We start from the raw sequence: 17,104 nt of genomic DNA, 5'->3' as shown, positions 1-17,104 counted from the left end.
TGCTGCGCAGCCAAGGAAAGGTAATGCATCTTCTAAAGATGCTAAGAAAGACGGCAGTAATAGCTCTAGTTCAAGGGGTAAGAAGAATAAGGAATCCAAGCCTAAGAAAACCCCCGAGGAAAAGGCTAAAGCAGACATCACTGGAGGCTATCTTCCTCCAAAGGAGCAAAGAAAATACCAGTCAAAAAATAGATGTTTTTTTTTTCATACCATCAAGCACGGTAAGAAGGATTGCCAGAAATGGCAAGTGGTGCAAGCCTCCAAAGCTCCTTCTGCCACAGTTGTCACAGCGTCTCCAGCTCCTCCAGCCCCGCCTACTACCACAAATGCAGTTCAACTTTTACCTTCTATGCATCCTATGCCATCCGTGGTATTTGATGCTAAGCAGGAGGGTGAGAGCAATGCTCTGTAAAAAAGCACGCCATCTGCAAGAAATGTTACAAGTTGTGAAGGAATCTATTAGAAGTGCTCAAGACCGAGACAGATTTTATTCTAATAGACATCGTTCACCCAGAGAGTTCTCTGAAGGAACGATGGTGTATTTGCGAGTTCCGAAAGATTCCGAGACTTTACGGACAGGTCAATCTCCGAAATTATCCCCTAGATACTGTGGACCATTTCGTATTACACGACGGATTGGTTCAGTTGCATATGAATTGGATTTGCCTTCTCATGTGAAAGTTCATCCTGTATTTCATGTCAATAGACTTAAGGAAGTACTGGGTGGAACAGACCAATTAGTTACTCCAAAAGAAATCATAGATGTCGAGGACATGACATTTGTTCCACACGAACCTGAAAAGATTCTTGGATTTCGTGAAAGAAGATTCCGTAATACGCTAATCACGGAATACAAGATCAAGTGAAAGGATCGTGTTGAGGAGGACACTACATGGGAGACATTGACTACTCTTCAGAGAGATTACCCTGGCTTTTTAGTGAGCTTTGGAGTGAGCTCTTAGAGGAAGGGGAGTATGTCATGTGCACAGTGTGTATCTACCATATGCTACACGCACACAAGACTAGCTTTGAGGTTGGGGAAGCTTGGAGCTAAGCAGGCTGTATGACGAGCTGAGTTAGGGATAGACTAACGGGCAGGAGTGTGGACACCCGATGACCGGCCAAGAGCCTATAAAAGGGTGGCCACGGTTAGTCATTAGTCATATAGAGTCTCGCGTGTCTTTGTGAGAGCTCTATGGTCAGGAGCCTGGATCTAGTGCAGACATGCACCCGCTTCACGCAGCCGAGGCCGGCAGCAGTCTCGAGGCCCACAAGGGTAGCTTCGTGGCAGTATGGGATGTCACGAGGTAGAGATTGGTTGGTACGTCCATCTAGTTAGCTCAGCTCGTGGCTCGGTGGGAACAGCCAAGACTTGTGGGCTTGCCCACGGCTGTCAAAGTGGGAGGTGAGTCAGGCCTGCACCCCCGTCATGTTTGTTTGGTTTGTTTGCAGGTTTCGAGTCTTGTACCAAGAGCGTTCTACGAGGAGATCCTATGGGGATTTGACAAGAACCGGGTCATTATACCAGGGTTGGGTCAGGTACGCGTACACTTGGATGTGAGGCGTTCTAGACGTACGTACGTTTTTGTACGTACGGAACGTTAAGGGCGTGTGCTATTTTTTTTTCCACGTGTTGCAGGTCGGCGTCGTCTCTTTAATGCTGAGCGTCGGTGGTCATTTTTTTGGGGCGGGGCTGGGCTGGGCTCATTAGCCTTTATTATTTATAAGGCATGGCCCAAATAAAGGGCCAAACTTAAAGTAGAAAAAAACAAAAAAAAAAACGGGTTCGGCGGGCTGCAGAAAACGGGCCCAATTAAAAAACGGAAAAACAAACGGGAGAGAGAAAAAAAAAACGGGAAGAAAAATGGAAAAAAAAACAACGCGCACATGCAGCCAGCAGCGCGCAGACTACTGGCGCACACACACACACTCAGCAAGGCTGCAAGCAATCTCTCTCTCTCTCTCTCTCTCTCTCTCTCTCTCTCACACACACACACACACACACACACACACACACAAACATGTCACACACACACACACACGACTGAAGGTTGAATAATCTCTCTCTCTCTCTCTCTCTCTCTCTCTCTCTCTCTCTCACACACACACACACACACACACAAACATGTCACACACACACAGTGCACACATAGTGACAAGCGTGTACACTGTACACACACACATCCAAATTCCAAAATAACACACACATCTCTCTCTCTCTCTCTCTCTCTCTCTCTCTCTCTCTCTCTCTCTCTGTGCCATGGGCAAGAAACGACATGCCTATTGGAAGCTTCACACACTCCAAGATGATGAGAAGAGCAACCAATGGAGATGCCGGTATTGTGGAGGTGACTTCAAAAGTTCAGTTACTCGCCTCATCTCTCATGTATCGGGTCTCGGTGGCAATGGCATTTCAGCTTGCAAATCTGTGCCACGCGACATAGCAAATAAGGTGATAGCCGAGCAAAATTTGAAGGCTTCACAGGGTGCAGCCATGGCAGCTGAAGACGAGGATTTGTTGGATCCTCTTCCTCCTCGAGCTGCATTTGTTAATCCAACGGCTGCTACAGGATCCTCTACTAGTGCAATGGGGCAGCCTAGTAGAAAGAGGGCAAGAGTAGAGGAGAGCATTATGGAGGAAGGTGCAGGTTCCGACATGCATTGTGATAGTTCTTCTAAACAGCAGACCACTCTCCCATCTCGCATCTTTAGCACCGCATGGGTAAAGGAGCGGCAAAGGGTTGCCGAGATAGAGATTGCACGCACACTTATACAATGCAATATCTCCTTCAATGTGCTTCGCACGGACCAATGGAAGAAGATGGTTCAAGCAATAGCTGCTGTGGGTTCGTGCGAGGATTGGCACGGGGTCGAATACAAACAAATGAGGACACGCATGCTAGATGAGGAGAAAGCCAGGATAGATGTGGCGCTGCAACCAATACGGGACAGCTGGAGAAAGTTTGGATGCACCATCTTGTCTGATGGATGGGCCGACATCCGAAGGCGCCACATGATAAACATTCTTGTATCATCATGTTTTGGCACCTATTTCTTGCGTGCGGTGGATGCTGGTAAGGCAGGTGAGAGTGTTACAGCTGAATTTATATATCAGCACATTAGGCAAGCCATCATAGAGGTGGGTCCAGAAAATGTTGTACAGGTGGTCACTGACAATGCCTCCAACTGTAGGAGGATGGGAGAGTTGGTAGAAGGTGAGTTCCCAAGCATTGTGTGGACTCCATGTGCTGCACATTGCTTGGATTTATTAATGGAGGATGTGGGCAAGCTTACTTGGGTGCAGCCAGTGTTGGCGGATGCCAATCGCATCACCACCTTTTTCAGAAAAAAACACAAAGCATTGGCGCTCTTTCGCAGCAAGAGCCCCGGGCTTGATATGGTACGGCCTTCCAAGACTCGATTCGCTTTGGAGCGTTTGCAGAGGCTCCATGATCCTCTACAAGCCACTGTGGTTGATCCAACGTGGAAAGATCCACGACATTGCAATTCAGAGCCTACAAAGTATGTCCAACGTAAGATCTTGGACGAGAATTTTTGGGAGGAGACAGCAAAGATTGTCAAGTTGCTGAAGCCGCTCTTCTTTCTCTTGCGCATGACAGACATGGAGGGATCTACCATGGGTCTCCTCTACCACATGTTTAGGAGGATGCGGCTAGAGATTAGTCGGTCCACAGTGGTGTCTCAAGACAGGTAAGCCATTGTCAAGTGCACGTCACATGTTTATCGCACCAATCATTTTAAATTGCTCTTATTATAACTTTGGTCTTGACTCTTTTTTCCTCTTTAGAATTAGAGAACTGAATCAGATTATAGAGACGCGTTGGGAGTACATGTCTCGCCCAATTCATGGCATGGCTGCACTCCTTCATCCTCTTTATCGAAAGGATGAGACCATAAGCAATCCAGAGCTTCTTACCATGCGCGACATGTACTTGGAGGCAACCTATCCTCAGGAGCAGCAGTCAGAGGTAAACAACTCCATGGTATCCTACATGCATAGCTTGGGTGCCGCTTTTAGCAGAACCTCATGCAACAAGGAAGACGAGGCAAAGGCCCCGATTAACTGGTGGTTGATTTATGGTTATCAATCATTCCAACTCCAACAAGTGGCATTGCGCGTCCTCTCTCAAGTGAGTGACAATAACTCCCTAAATGGAATTTGGAAAACGATGTGTGATAATAAATAGGTTTTGATTACTTTAAGACTTTTATTACTTGTAGGATTGTTCAGCTGGTGCGTGTGAGCGTAATTGGAGTGCCTACTCTCTTATTCATACAAAGATCCGCAATAAACTCAAGACCAGCCAGTTGGAACGCTTGGTTTATTGCCGAGCCAATCTTCGATTGGTTCAAAATCTTAAGAAACTTGAGCATCCTATGCAGGTGACTGATTGTGTCATAGAGTCTAGACATTAGTATATACAAGTAACAATATTATGATGCATGCAGCTCAGAGCTGCCAGCATTTTTGGCATGCCATGGTCACAGACAATTCGCATTGAACATGTTTATTGTTGTTGACAGGTTGATCCTCTATCTCTGGAGCACGTTGCTACCGCAGAAGAGGCGCAGACCGCATTGAGAAACGAGCAGGAGGAGATAATTCGCATGTTGCACAGAGAGCTGGAGAGTATAGACCGCAGGGTGACTCGGGCTTCTTCCAGGGCGTATGACATTGAGCCCAGTGGTGATGCGCATGTTGTGCAGTCGAGCGGGCGAGGTAGACGAGGCGCTAGGGGCGGGACTCGTCGAGGACGAGGACGACGCACATCTACCACATCACATGCGGAGACATCGACAGTAGCTACAGAGGAGATGCTAGATGATCATGAGGGAGTACCCTATGTAGAGCCTGAGTATGATTCTGATGGGAATGTCCTTACCGATGGAGACGTCCCATCTGATTCAGCTTCATCATCAGGTGTTGATGATGATGAGTAGCCTTTGCAGGACCTAGGTTGACCGGGGCACTTTTTACTCTCTTTAGGAGAGGTTTTTTCCCCCGTGTCCTTTGTATCGGTTTCTTTACTTGTAGCGCTTTGCGCATGCTCAGAGTTTTTGTAATCATGATTTTACCTTATGTTCATTTGTTTCCTTCTTGAATCTCTACTCTTTCAATGTTCAATGTTTAAAGTTTAAACCATTCAAAGTTTATGTTTCATGAATGACATTCAATGATATGTACTAGTGGATCTAATTTATATATATATTATATTGACGCACTTTACGTACTTTTGCTCAAAGACCGTACTGTACTGCGTACCGTACTCGTACCGTACCGTACGTACCGTACGTATGGACCTACCTTGCATTATACCATTCAAGACGGTTGACTCTTTTACAAGGGGCGAGACTGTGTTCTCAAGCAGAAAAGACAGGCACTCCTCCACGATGCCCATGATTCACTTGTTGGTGGTCATCGCGGGATCAACAATACTTTGAAGAAGTTAGAGAGATCATTGTATTGATCGAAGATGCACAGGAATGTGTACAACTATGTTTCTGCATGTTCCATATGTCAAAAACTGAAAGTACCTCACACCAAATAGGCAGGGTTACTTCAATGATTGCCTATTCTTCCTGAAGGTCCGTTTCACGACATTTCAATGGATTTCGTTGGACCACTTTCCGCATCTATTGGATCTCGGAATACTCATTATATGAAGATAATTGACAGATTCAGTAAATTTTGTATGCTTATACCATACAAATAGACAGCCACAGCAGAAGATATAGCCTAGCTTTTTCTCCGACATTGGTATCCAGTTTGTGGTTTGCCATGGACCATTACTTCATATCGGAATCTGAAGTTTACATCTCACTTCTGGCGAGCTCTATTCGACAACTTTGGTACCAAATTGCAATTGTCCAGTACATTCCATCCCCAGACTGATGGCCAAACCGAGATTTACAATCACTTGGCTTTCAATGTGCTTAAAGCGTAGTGCCATGACCAGTAGTCGAAATGGGAGCTTCATCTCCCATTGGTACAGGCGATTCTCGATGACACACTCATCCAGTGTTGGTTGAACTCCGTATGAGGCAGCCTTTGGTAGAAGGTTTTCGTCCCTTCTCACGCAGATGATCTCTCCTTCCTTGGAAGCCAACAAGACGACAGAAACCTTTTCAGCCATCATTGAGCCAAAGAGCATCTTACCAAAGCTCATGTGGCTTACACCAGACAGGCAAACAAGTCACGGAGAGACGTCAACTTCAAAGAAGGTGAATGGGTATATTTAAGAATCATGAAGCAAAGACTCAGGCAAGCGGGCAAGCGCTGTCCAAAGTTGTCATTTAGAAGTTTTGGTCCTTTTCCCATCATCAAGAAGATAAGCAATGCCACCATGCAACTCAAATTGCCAAACAATTGGACTGTAACATGCAAAAGCTTCAGGGTAGATCGGTAACTTTAGTGCTCAGAAAATCTGCAATCGTTCAGGACGAGTAGAACACACAAAACTGAAGAGAGAGAGAGAGAGAGAGAGAGAGAGAGAGAGAGAATTGGGTCCCGAATACCCTCTGTAGGGTCCCCATCATGAATGGTGTATTTGCTTCTATTAAAATGATGCAAATCAGAAAATAAAAGACTGAACCTGGACCTTCTTGACTGAGGTAAAACCTCTGCCCTTGACCTTTAGCTTTCACCTTTGTGTTAGCTTCTCCTTGGCTTGTCTAGGCCCCTTGAGTAGCTTCAGCACCTTGTGAAGATTCAGATACCTAAAACGCAGCCCATGGCTGGGTATTTATACCCTCTCTAACCTTCAATCGGCCAGCTGTATTTTCCCACGACTAGGTCCAATAGCTTTTAATGCTAATAATCTCAAGCGCTTTCACACCTACCTGTCCTGTCCATCTTGCGTATTTATGCTGGGCTGCTGGGCAGCCCTGCGCATGGACAAAGGGCTGTTGGGCAGCCAGTGTGGGCTGTCCCACACCTGGCCGGCAGCCAAACTATGCTTGGGACCCAGTCGGCTGGCTGCCAAGCACTCAGAGCAACTGACATCATTCCAGAGGGAGACTCACAGCGCGGACTGGCACTACTTCATGTGCAGGACAATGCACACCAGACCTCGGACGACTGGGATGGAACCCTGGTTGACTCATCCCAAACTGGGCTCACATGGGACCAGTTTACCATCCCAGGTCCTGCACCTTCTGTACAGACATGTCTACATGGCATCCAAGTACGGGATGCACGTGACATCCCCTTCTGCTTAACTTGACGGAAGCTGCATAGCCTCCAAATAATCCATCAATAACACCGAATAGTCCTCGAAAAACTCTTTCTCAAGCCATACCGCTTCATGGGTCCCTCGATCCTGAAACTTTGTGAGGAACTGTCTTTGCCTTCAGCCTGAGCCATGCTTGTGCAAAAGGATCTGTTCTGGAACCATCACTTCAACTTCATCAATGATATCGCATTATCACGAATGGTAATCTCATTAACGAGAAAAGATCACCTCCACACCCTGAGCTGTAAGAGCACTCGCTGACAAAAGATTAAAAGCCAAATCTAGAATATACAGAACGTCAAAGAAGTACCTCTTGTCCTCAAAAGAGCGGAAGATGGGGATGGTGCCATGTCCATGTACTGGCACGGAAGAAGAATCACCCAAAGTGATCTCGCCTGACCTGGCAATGAAGTCCTCGAACCAATCTCGATGGGGTGTCATGTGAGCAGTAGCACCACTATCCACAATCCACGACCGTGACTGAGAAGTCACAAGAGCAAGTATACGACGAGTACCTACCAATAGAAGAATGCCATCATCCTTCTTGGTCTGAGACACTGCTGTAGAGGAAGAGTTCTTTGCTGCTTCATCCCGTGTCTTCTTGTGACATTGGGACGATTTATGACCCTTCTTGCCACAATAATGACACTCAATGTCTTTGTTTTTAGAAGATTTACTGTTGTCTTTATCCTTGTCGATATCCTTGGAGTTCTTGTCAGAACCCCCTTTCCCTTTCTTTTGTTGATTCTTCCCTTTATCTCGCGCAGCCAAAGCTCCATCAGGGCCACCAAAGGTGCCAGTCCGCTCCTCAAAGCGAGACTCAATCTGCATAACGAAGGGGAGAACTTCCTCCCAAGTAACTGGAACAGGGCGAGGAGAAGAAACAAGAGATTGAAAATATGCATCAAACCTCTTTCGAAGTTTGGAGAGAAGCCGAATAGCCATGTCCTCTATAGAGATGTCCTTGCCACAAACAGCAAGCTCATCCCAGAGATCTTTCATCTTCGAGATGAAAATAGATAAAGATGGAAAGGCGGATACTGATAAGTTCATAAGTTGCTTTTCCAACGCCAAAATCCGACCTGGAGACTTAATCTCGTAGAGATCCGCAAAAGCCTTCCAAACTTCATGTGCAGCATCTGTTGTACGCACATGAGAGAGAACAGAATCCTGACAGTTCATCAAAAAGGAGAAAACGCGACGATCATTCACCTGCCAAATATCAATATGTGCCTGAGTCACACCACCAGAAGCAAGGGTGGGAGGGGTGGCATTGGCCGGTGTAACAAGCCAATCCCAGAGATCCACGCCACGCAAGGCCGATTTCACCTTCACCTTCCACAAGGTGTAGTTGGAACCATCCAACTTTGCAGACTCACAGAACATATGAAGAGTAGTCAGAGCAGCCATCACAAAAGCTTGGGCTCAATCTCAGAAGAAGTGTCCTCCATAAGTACCAAGGGTGCCACCAAAGCCGGAACCACCACGATCCCCCTCTGCACAAGGGAATGTCCACCGGAGAGGAAAACGCAGCCAAAGATGGGCTGCTGTCCTGAAAAAACAGGCCGCCTAGATCCAAACTCAAAGTAGAAGTGAAACACTGATGAAAAAGTTACCTTCTGGCTGCAAGCGATGAAGCCAAACCGAAGGAGAACAACCAGCAGAAGCTGTCCAGAAAACGCAGTAAGTAGAAGGCTGCAAATCTGAGAAAAACGCAGACGTTAAGGGGCTGTAAACAGTGCTAAATCTGGGCAGCAGATGGAATCGCTGAACCGGGAGCGATGATACCATGAAAGAGTGCACAGAATGGAAGCACTAGAGCACTAGAGTGTGTTGAATAGAGAGTGCAAGAGAGAGAGAGAGATATGAAGCAACTATGCTGAATATACTGAAGCAATACAGTCCCAAGCAAGAGACACAAGCAGTCTCGTAAGTGAGGGAGAAAAAGATATAAAAGGCAAGATGAAAAAGTGAGAGGAGAGCCCACCTCTATATATTTACACCAGGGCCTCTGTTGTAGGTGTGCCCGCCTGATTTAGGTGTTCTCATTTTTCCCCACTCTCCATATTTTTCTCTATTTTTTACCAGATGTGGGAGGCTGCTTTTTAACTCCTGGCTGATCCTTATGGTGGCCGACTGAGTCTGCTGCCCTCAGATAGTCTGCTGTAGCTGGCCGACTTGGTGTAGATGCTGGCCGACTCCAGACGTGTGAGGGCCAACTCTCTGGAGCGGGCCGACTGGAGGTGCTGGTCATGGACTTCTGAGAGGTTGTCTATTGTCCTTAATGCTGGCCGACTACTCATATGGGGCCATATAAAATGGCCCCATGGCCCCCCACTCATTGTATCAGTTATTCAGGATTTTCTTGTGTATATAGAGCAGAGTTACACGCCTCTCTCTCTCTCCTTCCCCATTGCTGTATTTTTCTGCAGTGCACTTGCTCTTGTGTCTCAGATTTTGTCATCATCTCCGCTGCATATTCTGACATGGTATCAGAGCTCTAGGCTCTTGATAAATCTTGGGAATTGTGAGCAAGAGGGGGGGCTGTTTTGTTGCTGATTGGACTGTTTTGGACTGTTCGGGAAGAGAAGAAGCAAGAGAAAGGCGGGCTGATTTGCTGGACAGCCACTTGCAGGTTTAAGTTTTTTTTTCCCACTCACCCACCCTTTTCAGTTACATCCCCGCAATGGCAGATTTACTTGAGATGGCTGAGAAGCATGTGAAGATCCCTACACTCCCCACGTTCCTAGTGGACCGTCAATTGGATGGGAACAACTACGGCATATGGAAGGTAATAATGGAATCTATTCTGGAGTCTTACGACCTTGCTGATTTCATTGTTGTTGGGGTTCCAAGGCCTTGGAGGAAGGGGAGTTACCCTCGATTCGGAAGGAACGTGAGGCACAGGCACAGTTATGGGATCGTGTCAATGCCAGGGTCCGTTCTTTCATCTTCCTCAACTGCACACCGCAGCCGGGACCAGATGGTGGATGGCTTGCCAGTTGATGGCAGTAGTTTGGCAGGAACTTTCCAGTACAAATGTTGGTAGTTCTTATGTTCGTCGGTCAGAGAAAACTTTACAGGTAACCTATGCTCTGTCATCAACAATGATCTTTTCACGAACAAAATGCCTCTGGATGACCGTGGGTTCCACTAGTGGAAACCCAATCCTGCCAAGCAACCTCTGCAACCTCACCACCTCACAAGTAGCACCAAAGCAGCCCGATACTCTGCCTTTGTCGACGACAAGGCAATAGATGGCTGCCTCTTACTGCTCCATAAAAATGCTCCTGAGCCAAGGGAAAAACTATAGCCTGATGTCAAGATCCTCGTGTCTTGCTCTCCTCCCCAATCTGAGTCACTCCATCGGTGGAGTCTGACTCCATCCATCAATCCCCCTCGTGTAAAAGAGTCCAAGATCCTTCGCATGCTGCAGAAACCACAAGATACGCAATCGTGCCTCCCAAAGAGTCCTCTGCAAACATGAGCTCAACAGCCTCATTAGGAAGCTCCCGTTCAATCTGGTAATCACCAACCAAATCAATGAACCATTCTACTTTCGAGTCAAGGAGGCATCATACTGCTCACAAGGATCAACAACTGTTACGGTGGGATGCCAAGTCCTGGAAACCTGCTGAAGACCATTCAAGGCCTTTGGAAACCTGTAACCAACCCCCTCTGAATCCGGAACCACAAAGCTTGGAGAATGTGCAACATCCACCTCTCCTTCTGCAAGTAAGCAACTGTCACCTGCCTGGCTTTCCAAGAGGTCCCTGTGGAAAGAACTTCCTCATCTACAGGAGTTTCTTTGTCCTGAATACTACGAGACATCATCTTCCTAGAGTTCTGTTCGACGGAGGAGAGTGTGGTGGACCTCTTCACGAAGTCTGTATCTCACGCTATGCTTCAACGGCACTCCAGAGCTCACTGGGGTTGGTTCCACATCCAGGAGCTGAGAGGGGGTGTTAGCAGTCATCTCTTGTCTGTATATTTACACCATAGCCTCTGTTGTGGGTGTGCCCGCCCGATTTAGGTGTTTTCTCATTTTTCCCCACTCTCCATATTTTTCCCTATTTTTTACCAGATGTGGGAGGCTGTTTTTTGGCTCCTGGCTGATCCTTATGGTGGCCGACTGAGTCTGCTGTCCCCCAGATAGTCTATTGTAGCTGGCCGACTTGGTGCAGATGCTGGCCGACTCCACACATGTGAGGGCCGACTTGGTGCAGATGCTGGCCGACTCTCTAGGGCTGGCCAACTGGAGCTGGTGCTGGTCGTGGACTTCTAAGAGGCTATCGGCTGTCCTTAATGCTGGCCGACTGCTCATATGGGGCCATATAAAATGGCCCCATGGCCTCCCACTCATTCTATCAGTTATTCGGGATTTTCTTGTGTATATAGAGCAGAGTTACACGCCTCTCTCTCTCCTTCTCCATTGCTATATTGTTCTGCAGTGCACTTGCTCTTGTGTTCTCAGATTTTGTCATCATCTCCGCTGCATATTCTCATAGTAGCACGCTGGGAAGTCCGGGGCTTTCTGCCATTGTGCTTCATTTCAGCACTCTGCGCAAGCTAGAGTGCGTCTTCGAAGGTGGCTGGCCTAAACATACGCACCTTGCACTGGATTTGCGTGTCAAGGCCAAAAAGGAATTGCCCTTCTTGTCCTTATCAGATAAGCCCAACTGCAAACATAAGTTTGAAATTTTATTGGCAAAATGAAGGACTAGTTGCGCATTTTGACACGCTCCCCTAAACTCGTATTCGAGTCGCTCAAGGTAATGGGGTAGTAGAAACCGCTACTTAAGGTTGAGGACAAACTCATCCCAAACATCTGCCATACCTAATCTGGTGTGGGTACCTTCCAAGTACCAACTAGCTAAGATCACCCTATCAGTATCACTTTTTCGAATTGCGGCAAAGTAAGCTTCAAATTGATGCAACCATGAATAAAGAGTTGTAGGGTCGGGTTTACCATTATACTTACTGAAGTTCATTTTCTCGGGAAAATGACTTGAGGAAGCCGTTGGTGTCAATCTTGCGTCCAAAGCCGCAAGGTATCGTTCATGTTTCACGCGTCGCATGGCGTCGTCTTCACGTTGTCAAATCTCCATTGCACGCATCTGCACCTCAAGCATTTAACTCGGCTACAGTCGTGACCCTTCGAAAGGGTCCCTTTGTAGAGAATTTGAAATCTGGGAAACGGAAGGAGGGAGGAGACGGAAAAAGAGGAGCTGGAGAACGGGTGCACTCTTCCAGAGCCAGTATCTGCGCCTTTTCCAATTTGGTACCCTATTCTGCGATTGCTCGCATCATCTTTTGGAACATCTCTAGTACACTCATGCCTGATGTCCTAACTGGACTGCCTGGTGCACTTCGGTCCCACGGTTCTTGTTCTCTCTCGTCGTCGTAGCTTGTTCTCTCTCATCGTCGTAGCTCGCCATAGCAAGAAAATGCACTGCCTTTCCGAAGCGCAATCTGACCATCCACTCAGTGTGTGGGAGACTTCCGGAGGCTGAAAACCAACCGTCCTTTGAGGGACAGGAGTCAATCCAAAAGGGGTGGTCCACCGGAGTCTAGAGACCAACCACACAAGCGAGAAAAAATTTCTGGGCTTTTTTTCTTCTTTTTCTTGTTGAATCTTTACACTTGAAGTAGGCTCTAATACCACTGTAACATGCGGAAGCTTCGGGGTAAATCAATAACTTCAAAGCTCAAAAATCAGCAATTGTTCACAACGAGTATGAAGCACAAAACTGAAAATAGATGTGCAGAAAATAGAGAGAGAGAGAGAGAGAGAGAGAGAGAGAGAGAGAGAGGCCATAGTATTGGGTCTCGAATACCCTCTGTAGGGCCCCCACCACGAATGGTGTATTTGCTTCTATTAGAATGATGCAAATCAGCAAATAAAAGACTAAACCTAGACCTTCTTGACTGAGGTAAAACCTCTGCCCTTGACTTTCAGCTTTCACCCTTGCGTTAGCTTCTCCTTGGCTTGTCTAGGCCCCTAGAGTAGCTTCGGCACCTTGTGAAGATTCAGATGCCTGAAACGCAGCCCATGGCTGGGTATTTATACCCTCTCTAACCTTCAGTCGGCCAGCTTAACATAGGCGGCCAACAGTATTTTCCCATGACTAGGTCCAATAGCTTTTAATGCTAATAATCTCAAGCGTTTTCACACCTACCTGTCCTGTCCATCTTGCGCATTTATGCTGGGCTGCTGGGCAGCCAGTGTGGGCTGTCCCACACCTGGCCGGCAGCCAAACTAGGCTTGGGGCCCGGTCGGCTGGCTGTCCAGGCCCCCTAGGGCTGGCCGACAACCCCTTCCAGCCCACAACATGGCTGGTGGGCACAGCCGGGGCCCTCCTAGCCCCTTGGGGGTGGTTCTACACCTCCCCCATGCCCACTCTATGAATGCACACCTAAGCCTTGGGGTAGCCCTATGGGCTGGCCCCATTTCTACATGCAAACCTACATGCTCTACACAGATGTCTGGCATCTGGTCGCAAACCAAACACACAGAGCAATTGACGTCATTCCAGAGGGAGACTCACAGCGCGGACTCGCACTGCTTCATGTGCAGGACAATGCACACCTGACCTCGGACACATATAGTGGAACCCTGGCTGACTCGTCCCGGACTGGCCTCACATCCAAGTGCGGGATGCACGTGACATCGATGCACAACGTCTTCCATGTCTCTTCATTAAAGCCTTATATTGGACCTTCATTGCAAAATGTTCCAAAAGAGCAGCAGCTGGAAACGGTTGATGAAGCAAAAGTGATAGGGCCTGAACAGATCCTTCTACGTCGATGGAAGCATGGTTCCGTACGACGTCTTCGCCAATTTTATACAAACTTCAAAGATCGAGGGACCCATGAAGCTATTTCGCTAGATGAAGAATTCTTCCTCAAGTATCCACAGTTATTGGCGGACTATCTCGAAGCTATGAACCTGCCACCAAGCTAAGCAGGAGGGAATGTCACGTGCACCCATGCACTATGGTACACGGTCACAAACTGGCTCATCAACAGTGCAAGAATCATGTACAGAAGTAGTACCTTTTAGGATATTTTGTCGTATGCCATGACCCCTTGGTGAGCCCGAGTCCGGGACATGTCATGCACGAGCTACGTAGGTCAGTCTCCCAGCGATAGAGGTCAGTGTCACGTCAGTCCTCTTAACCCAGTGTGGAGAAGCAAGTGTTCATCACGTAGGTGCATGTAGATGTCAACCATAGGAGTAGATTGCATTGAAAGCACTTAGTTGCACTTCATGTAGTAGGGGCCAACCCAAAGAATGGGCAAACCTTGCAACGGGTAGCTAATACCCCTAGCCTTCCTTTAGGCACTAGGCAGTAGCCTATATGGCCTGGGAATGCAGTCGGCTAGGACAAGGAGGGCCTTGACAGCAGTCAACCAGTGGCAGCAGTCGGCTAGCAACCCGACCAACCACACAGCAAGACATAGCATTAAATTCTAGTTATTCAAGTCGTGGCAATTAAAAAGCAAGTCGACAGCATACTCTGGCAGCCGACCAATCCCTTGGATCCATATAAAAAGCCAAGCCACAATCACTCCCAAAAATCATAAGATAAAATCAGAGTTATCAAGCAGATTCAATCAAGCATGTGTGCATAGGCTCCAGCCTTTGCATACTTACAGCCACTCTTGTGCTTTCAGCCCAAGGCAAAAGAAGCTCAACCTCTTCAAGAGTACTCAACACACCAACCCTCTGTCTCGGGCCGGTGTATCCTCGTCGAAGATAACTTCACAGTCACCTACAGCTTATGCACAGTTCTGCCCAGCATTTGGTCGCTTTGTCCTTGCCTTTGGCGGTTAGTCAGTCAGTTTGTCCACTCAGTCTTGTGGACACACTTTAGCTTGTATTCAGTTCTCCAGAAGAAGAAATAAAGCAAATACTCCTACTTGCAGGGAGGGACCTTCAGTGGGTAATTTGGGACCCCATCTGGTGTCGACTACATCTTTCACATTCATTAAAGGATTGCTAACTAAAGACTCACTAAACTCGGGTTTAAAGAAGGTTTCGTTGTTTCACATAGTTCTAGCTTGGCACATGCTACATCCAGCTCAGCGGAGTAATTGCGGGCCAAGCGGTTAGTGCATCAGAATTGATGACTGAGATCGCCGGTTCATTTCTTGTTGAGCCCATTCCCTGCACATTTTCGGAGCGTCCATGAGGTATCTGCAATATCCAATTATGTAGAACAGTGGCCGTGAGGGTATCCTACCAATAGGTTTTTGCCGTCTAGGCAGCCTCCCATGTCTGGCGCAAAATTGCAAAACACCCTCGATATGACTTCTTCTAGTGATTACGATACTTGTGTATGTGTGAAGAGTGATGTCCTTCAATGACATTCCTGGTGCTTGTTAAGGTCTCTTCCCCTCTCAAGGTGACCTCAACCCAATTACCTCTCAATGTCTCATGCAAAAGATAATAAAAGGCTTTCTATTTCGGGGGATTTATCCATTGGCAAGCAGCTTGACAGTTTTGACATGTCGGACTAAACTCTACTGCGATCTGCAAAGGCTTTCTTGTGTTCAGTCATTTTTGAGAATCGTTTAACGCTTTGATGTATAGAAGCAAGTTTATGATTAGGATCTTGGTGCAGTGCGGGGCAACAAACATGAGGTCGCCCACATGCACTCTGATTGTTAAAGCTTACAGCGCGCGCATACATACACACAGACAGCGAGTACCCTCTGATTGCAGGAATGGGAAAAACGAGGTTCCCTACATCTAGATTGGGACAGGCAGTGCCCCACCTGCTATGGGAGAGCAGAAAACCCTTATTTGACCAAACGTACGGCCGAATTCAACGACAGAAAGAAAATTATCGTATCAAGAAGCGATAAATTGAACTTGGGAAAGCACGAAATCGAGAGCAAAACACGAAATTGAGGAAAAATACCTGTCCAGGAGCACATCGGCGGCCTGCGAAACCCTAGTTTCGATGAGGACGGGAAGCTTTCTTTCTTTATAATAATTCCGATCGATTCACTTAAGTTCTAAGATTGGCAGAAAAAAAATGTTCCGATTCATCTGCTGGAAAACCATCGATTCTTTTTTGTTGCTCGTTCGTGTCTCTCTCTCCTCTTTTCCACGTGCCTATGCACAAGAGATTCTCATACTCTTTCCAATTTTTATTTTTACTAGTGGCTTGACCCGTCCTTGACGCGCAAGAGTATTCTTGCATTTATCCTTATCGATCGCAAATTAGTGCAGTAGAGAGAGGTGTTGCTCTAGTCCCAAGGTAACGGGTTCAAGCCCTCATTGCACAAGCGATAGCACGCACACGGGTGTGTGTTTTTTGCACTTTCTAATTCTAGCCAATTCCAAAAAAAAGAAACGCTCGTCCTCGAAAGCAACATAGATTACACATGTCACATCATTGCAAACATTCTCTTTTTCAAATGCTTACTTCATTGATACAAAGATATCTATGAATGTATTCTCTAGCGTTTATAAGCTGCTGTATCAATATCTTGTTCTCCACCTTTTGGGCACACTGACAACACTTAATCTATTAGGAACAGGCAACCCTTCAAAATCATGCACCCACTTCCATACTGTCGTAAGAGGTCTTGCATTCAACAGAGCTTGATTATTTACTATAGAATGACAAACACCAACGTTTGCACACCCTCTCTACTGCAAGAAATGGAAAAAATCATCTGAAAGCTCAGTGGATAATTTATTCCAAAGGTGTCCTTGGAATATAGGCTCACAAAAAAACCATTATAATGACAAATAATTGACGCAGCTGGAATCTTGTTTTCTAAAATGCAGCTTCTTGGAGACACATATACCACTCCTCATCGCTCTCTAGCATTCC

General features: G+C 46.9%; 2 protein-coding genes across 4 annotated transcripts in view; one reads left to right on the top strand and one right to left on the bottom strand.

The window, feature by feature from the left end:
- The window catches only part of LOC147603980 (protein Dr1 homolog), a 50,337-nt gene extending 33,992 nt beyond the window's left edge, over positions 1–16,345 (bottom strand). The window contains exon 1 of one of the 3 annotated variants that reach the window (XM_086795855.1): positions 16,181–16,345. In XM_086795855.1, the coding sequence (XP_086651981.1) occupies positions 16,181–16,196 (16 nt within the window). In that variant the 5' untranslated portion in view covers positions 16,197–16,345. The remainder of the gene's footprint in view (positions 1–16,180) is intronic. The other 2 variants (XM_086795856.1, XM_086795854.1) reach the window with 2 other exon arrangements.
- Positions 2,261–5,071, top strand: LOC147603981 (uncharacterized). Its single transcript, XM_086795928.1, has 4 exons — positions 2,261–3,711; positions 3,809–4,151; positions 4,243–4,404; positions 4,546–5,071. The coding sequence occupies exons 1-4, from the start codon at positions 2,261–2,263 to the stop codon at positions 4,960–4,962; spliced, it is 2,373 nt and encodes a 790-aa protein (XP_086652054.1). The 3' UTR covers positions 4,963–5,071.
- Positions 16,346–17,104: the final 759 nt, after the last annotated feature.

Source organism: Cibotium barometz, chromosome 63 (assembly GCF_041138505.1).
Source record: "Cibotium barometz isolate CiBa-2024 chromosome 63, ASM4113850v1, whole genome shotgun sequence".
Taxonomy (NCBI): domain Eukaryota; kingdom Viridiplantae; phylum Streptophyta; class Polypodiopsida; order Cyatheales; family Cibotiaceae; genus Cibotium; species Cibotium barometz.
Note: the sequence above shows the minus strand (reverse complement) of the source record. Positions and strands in the feature narration are given on the sequence as shown.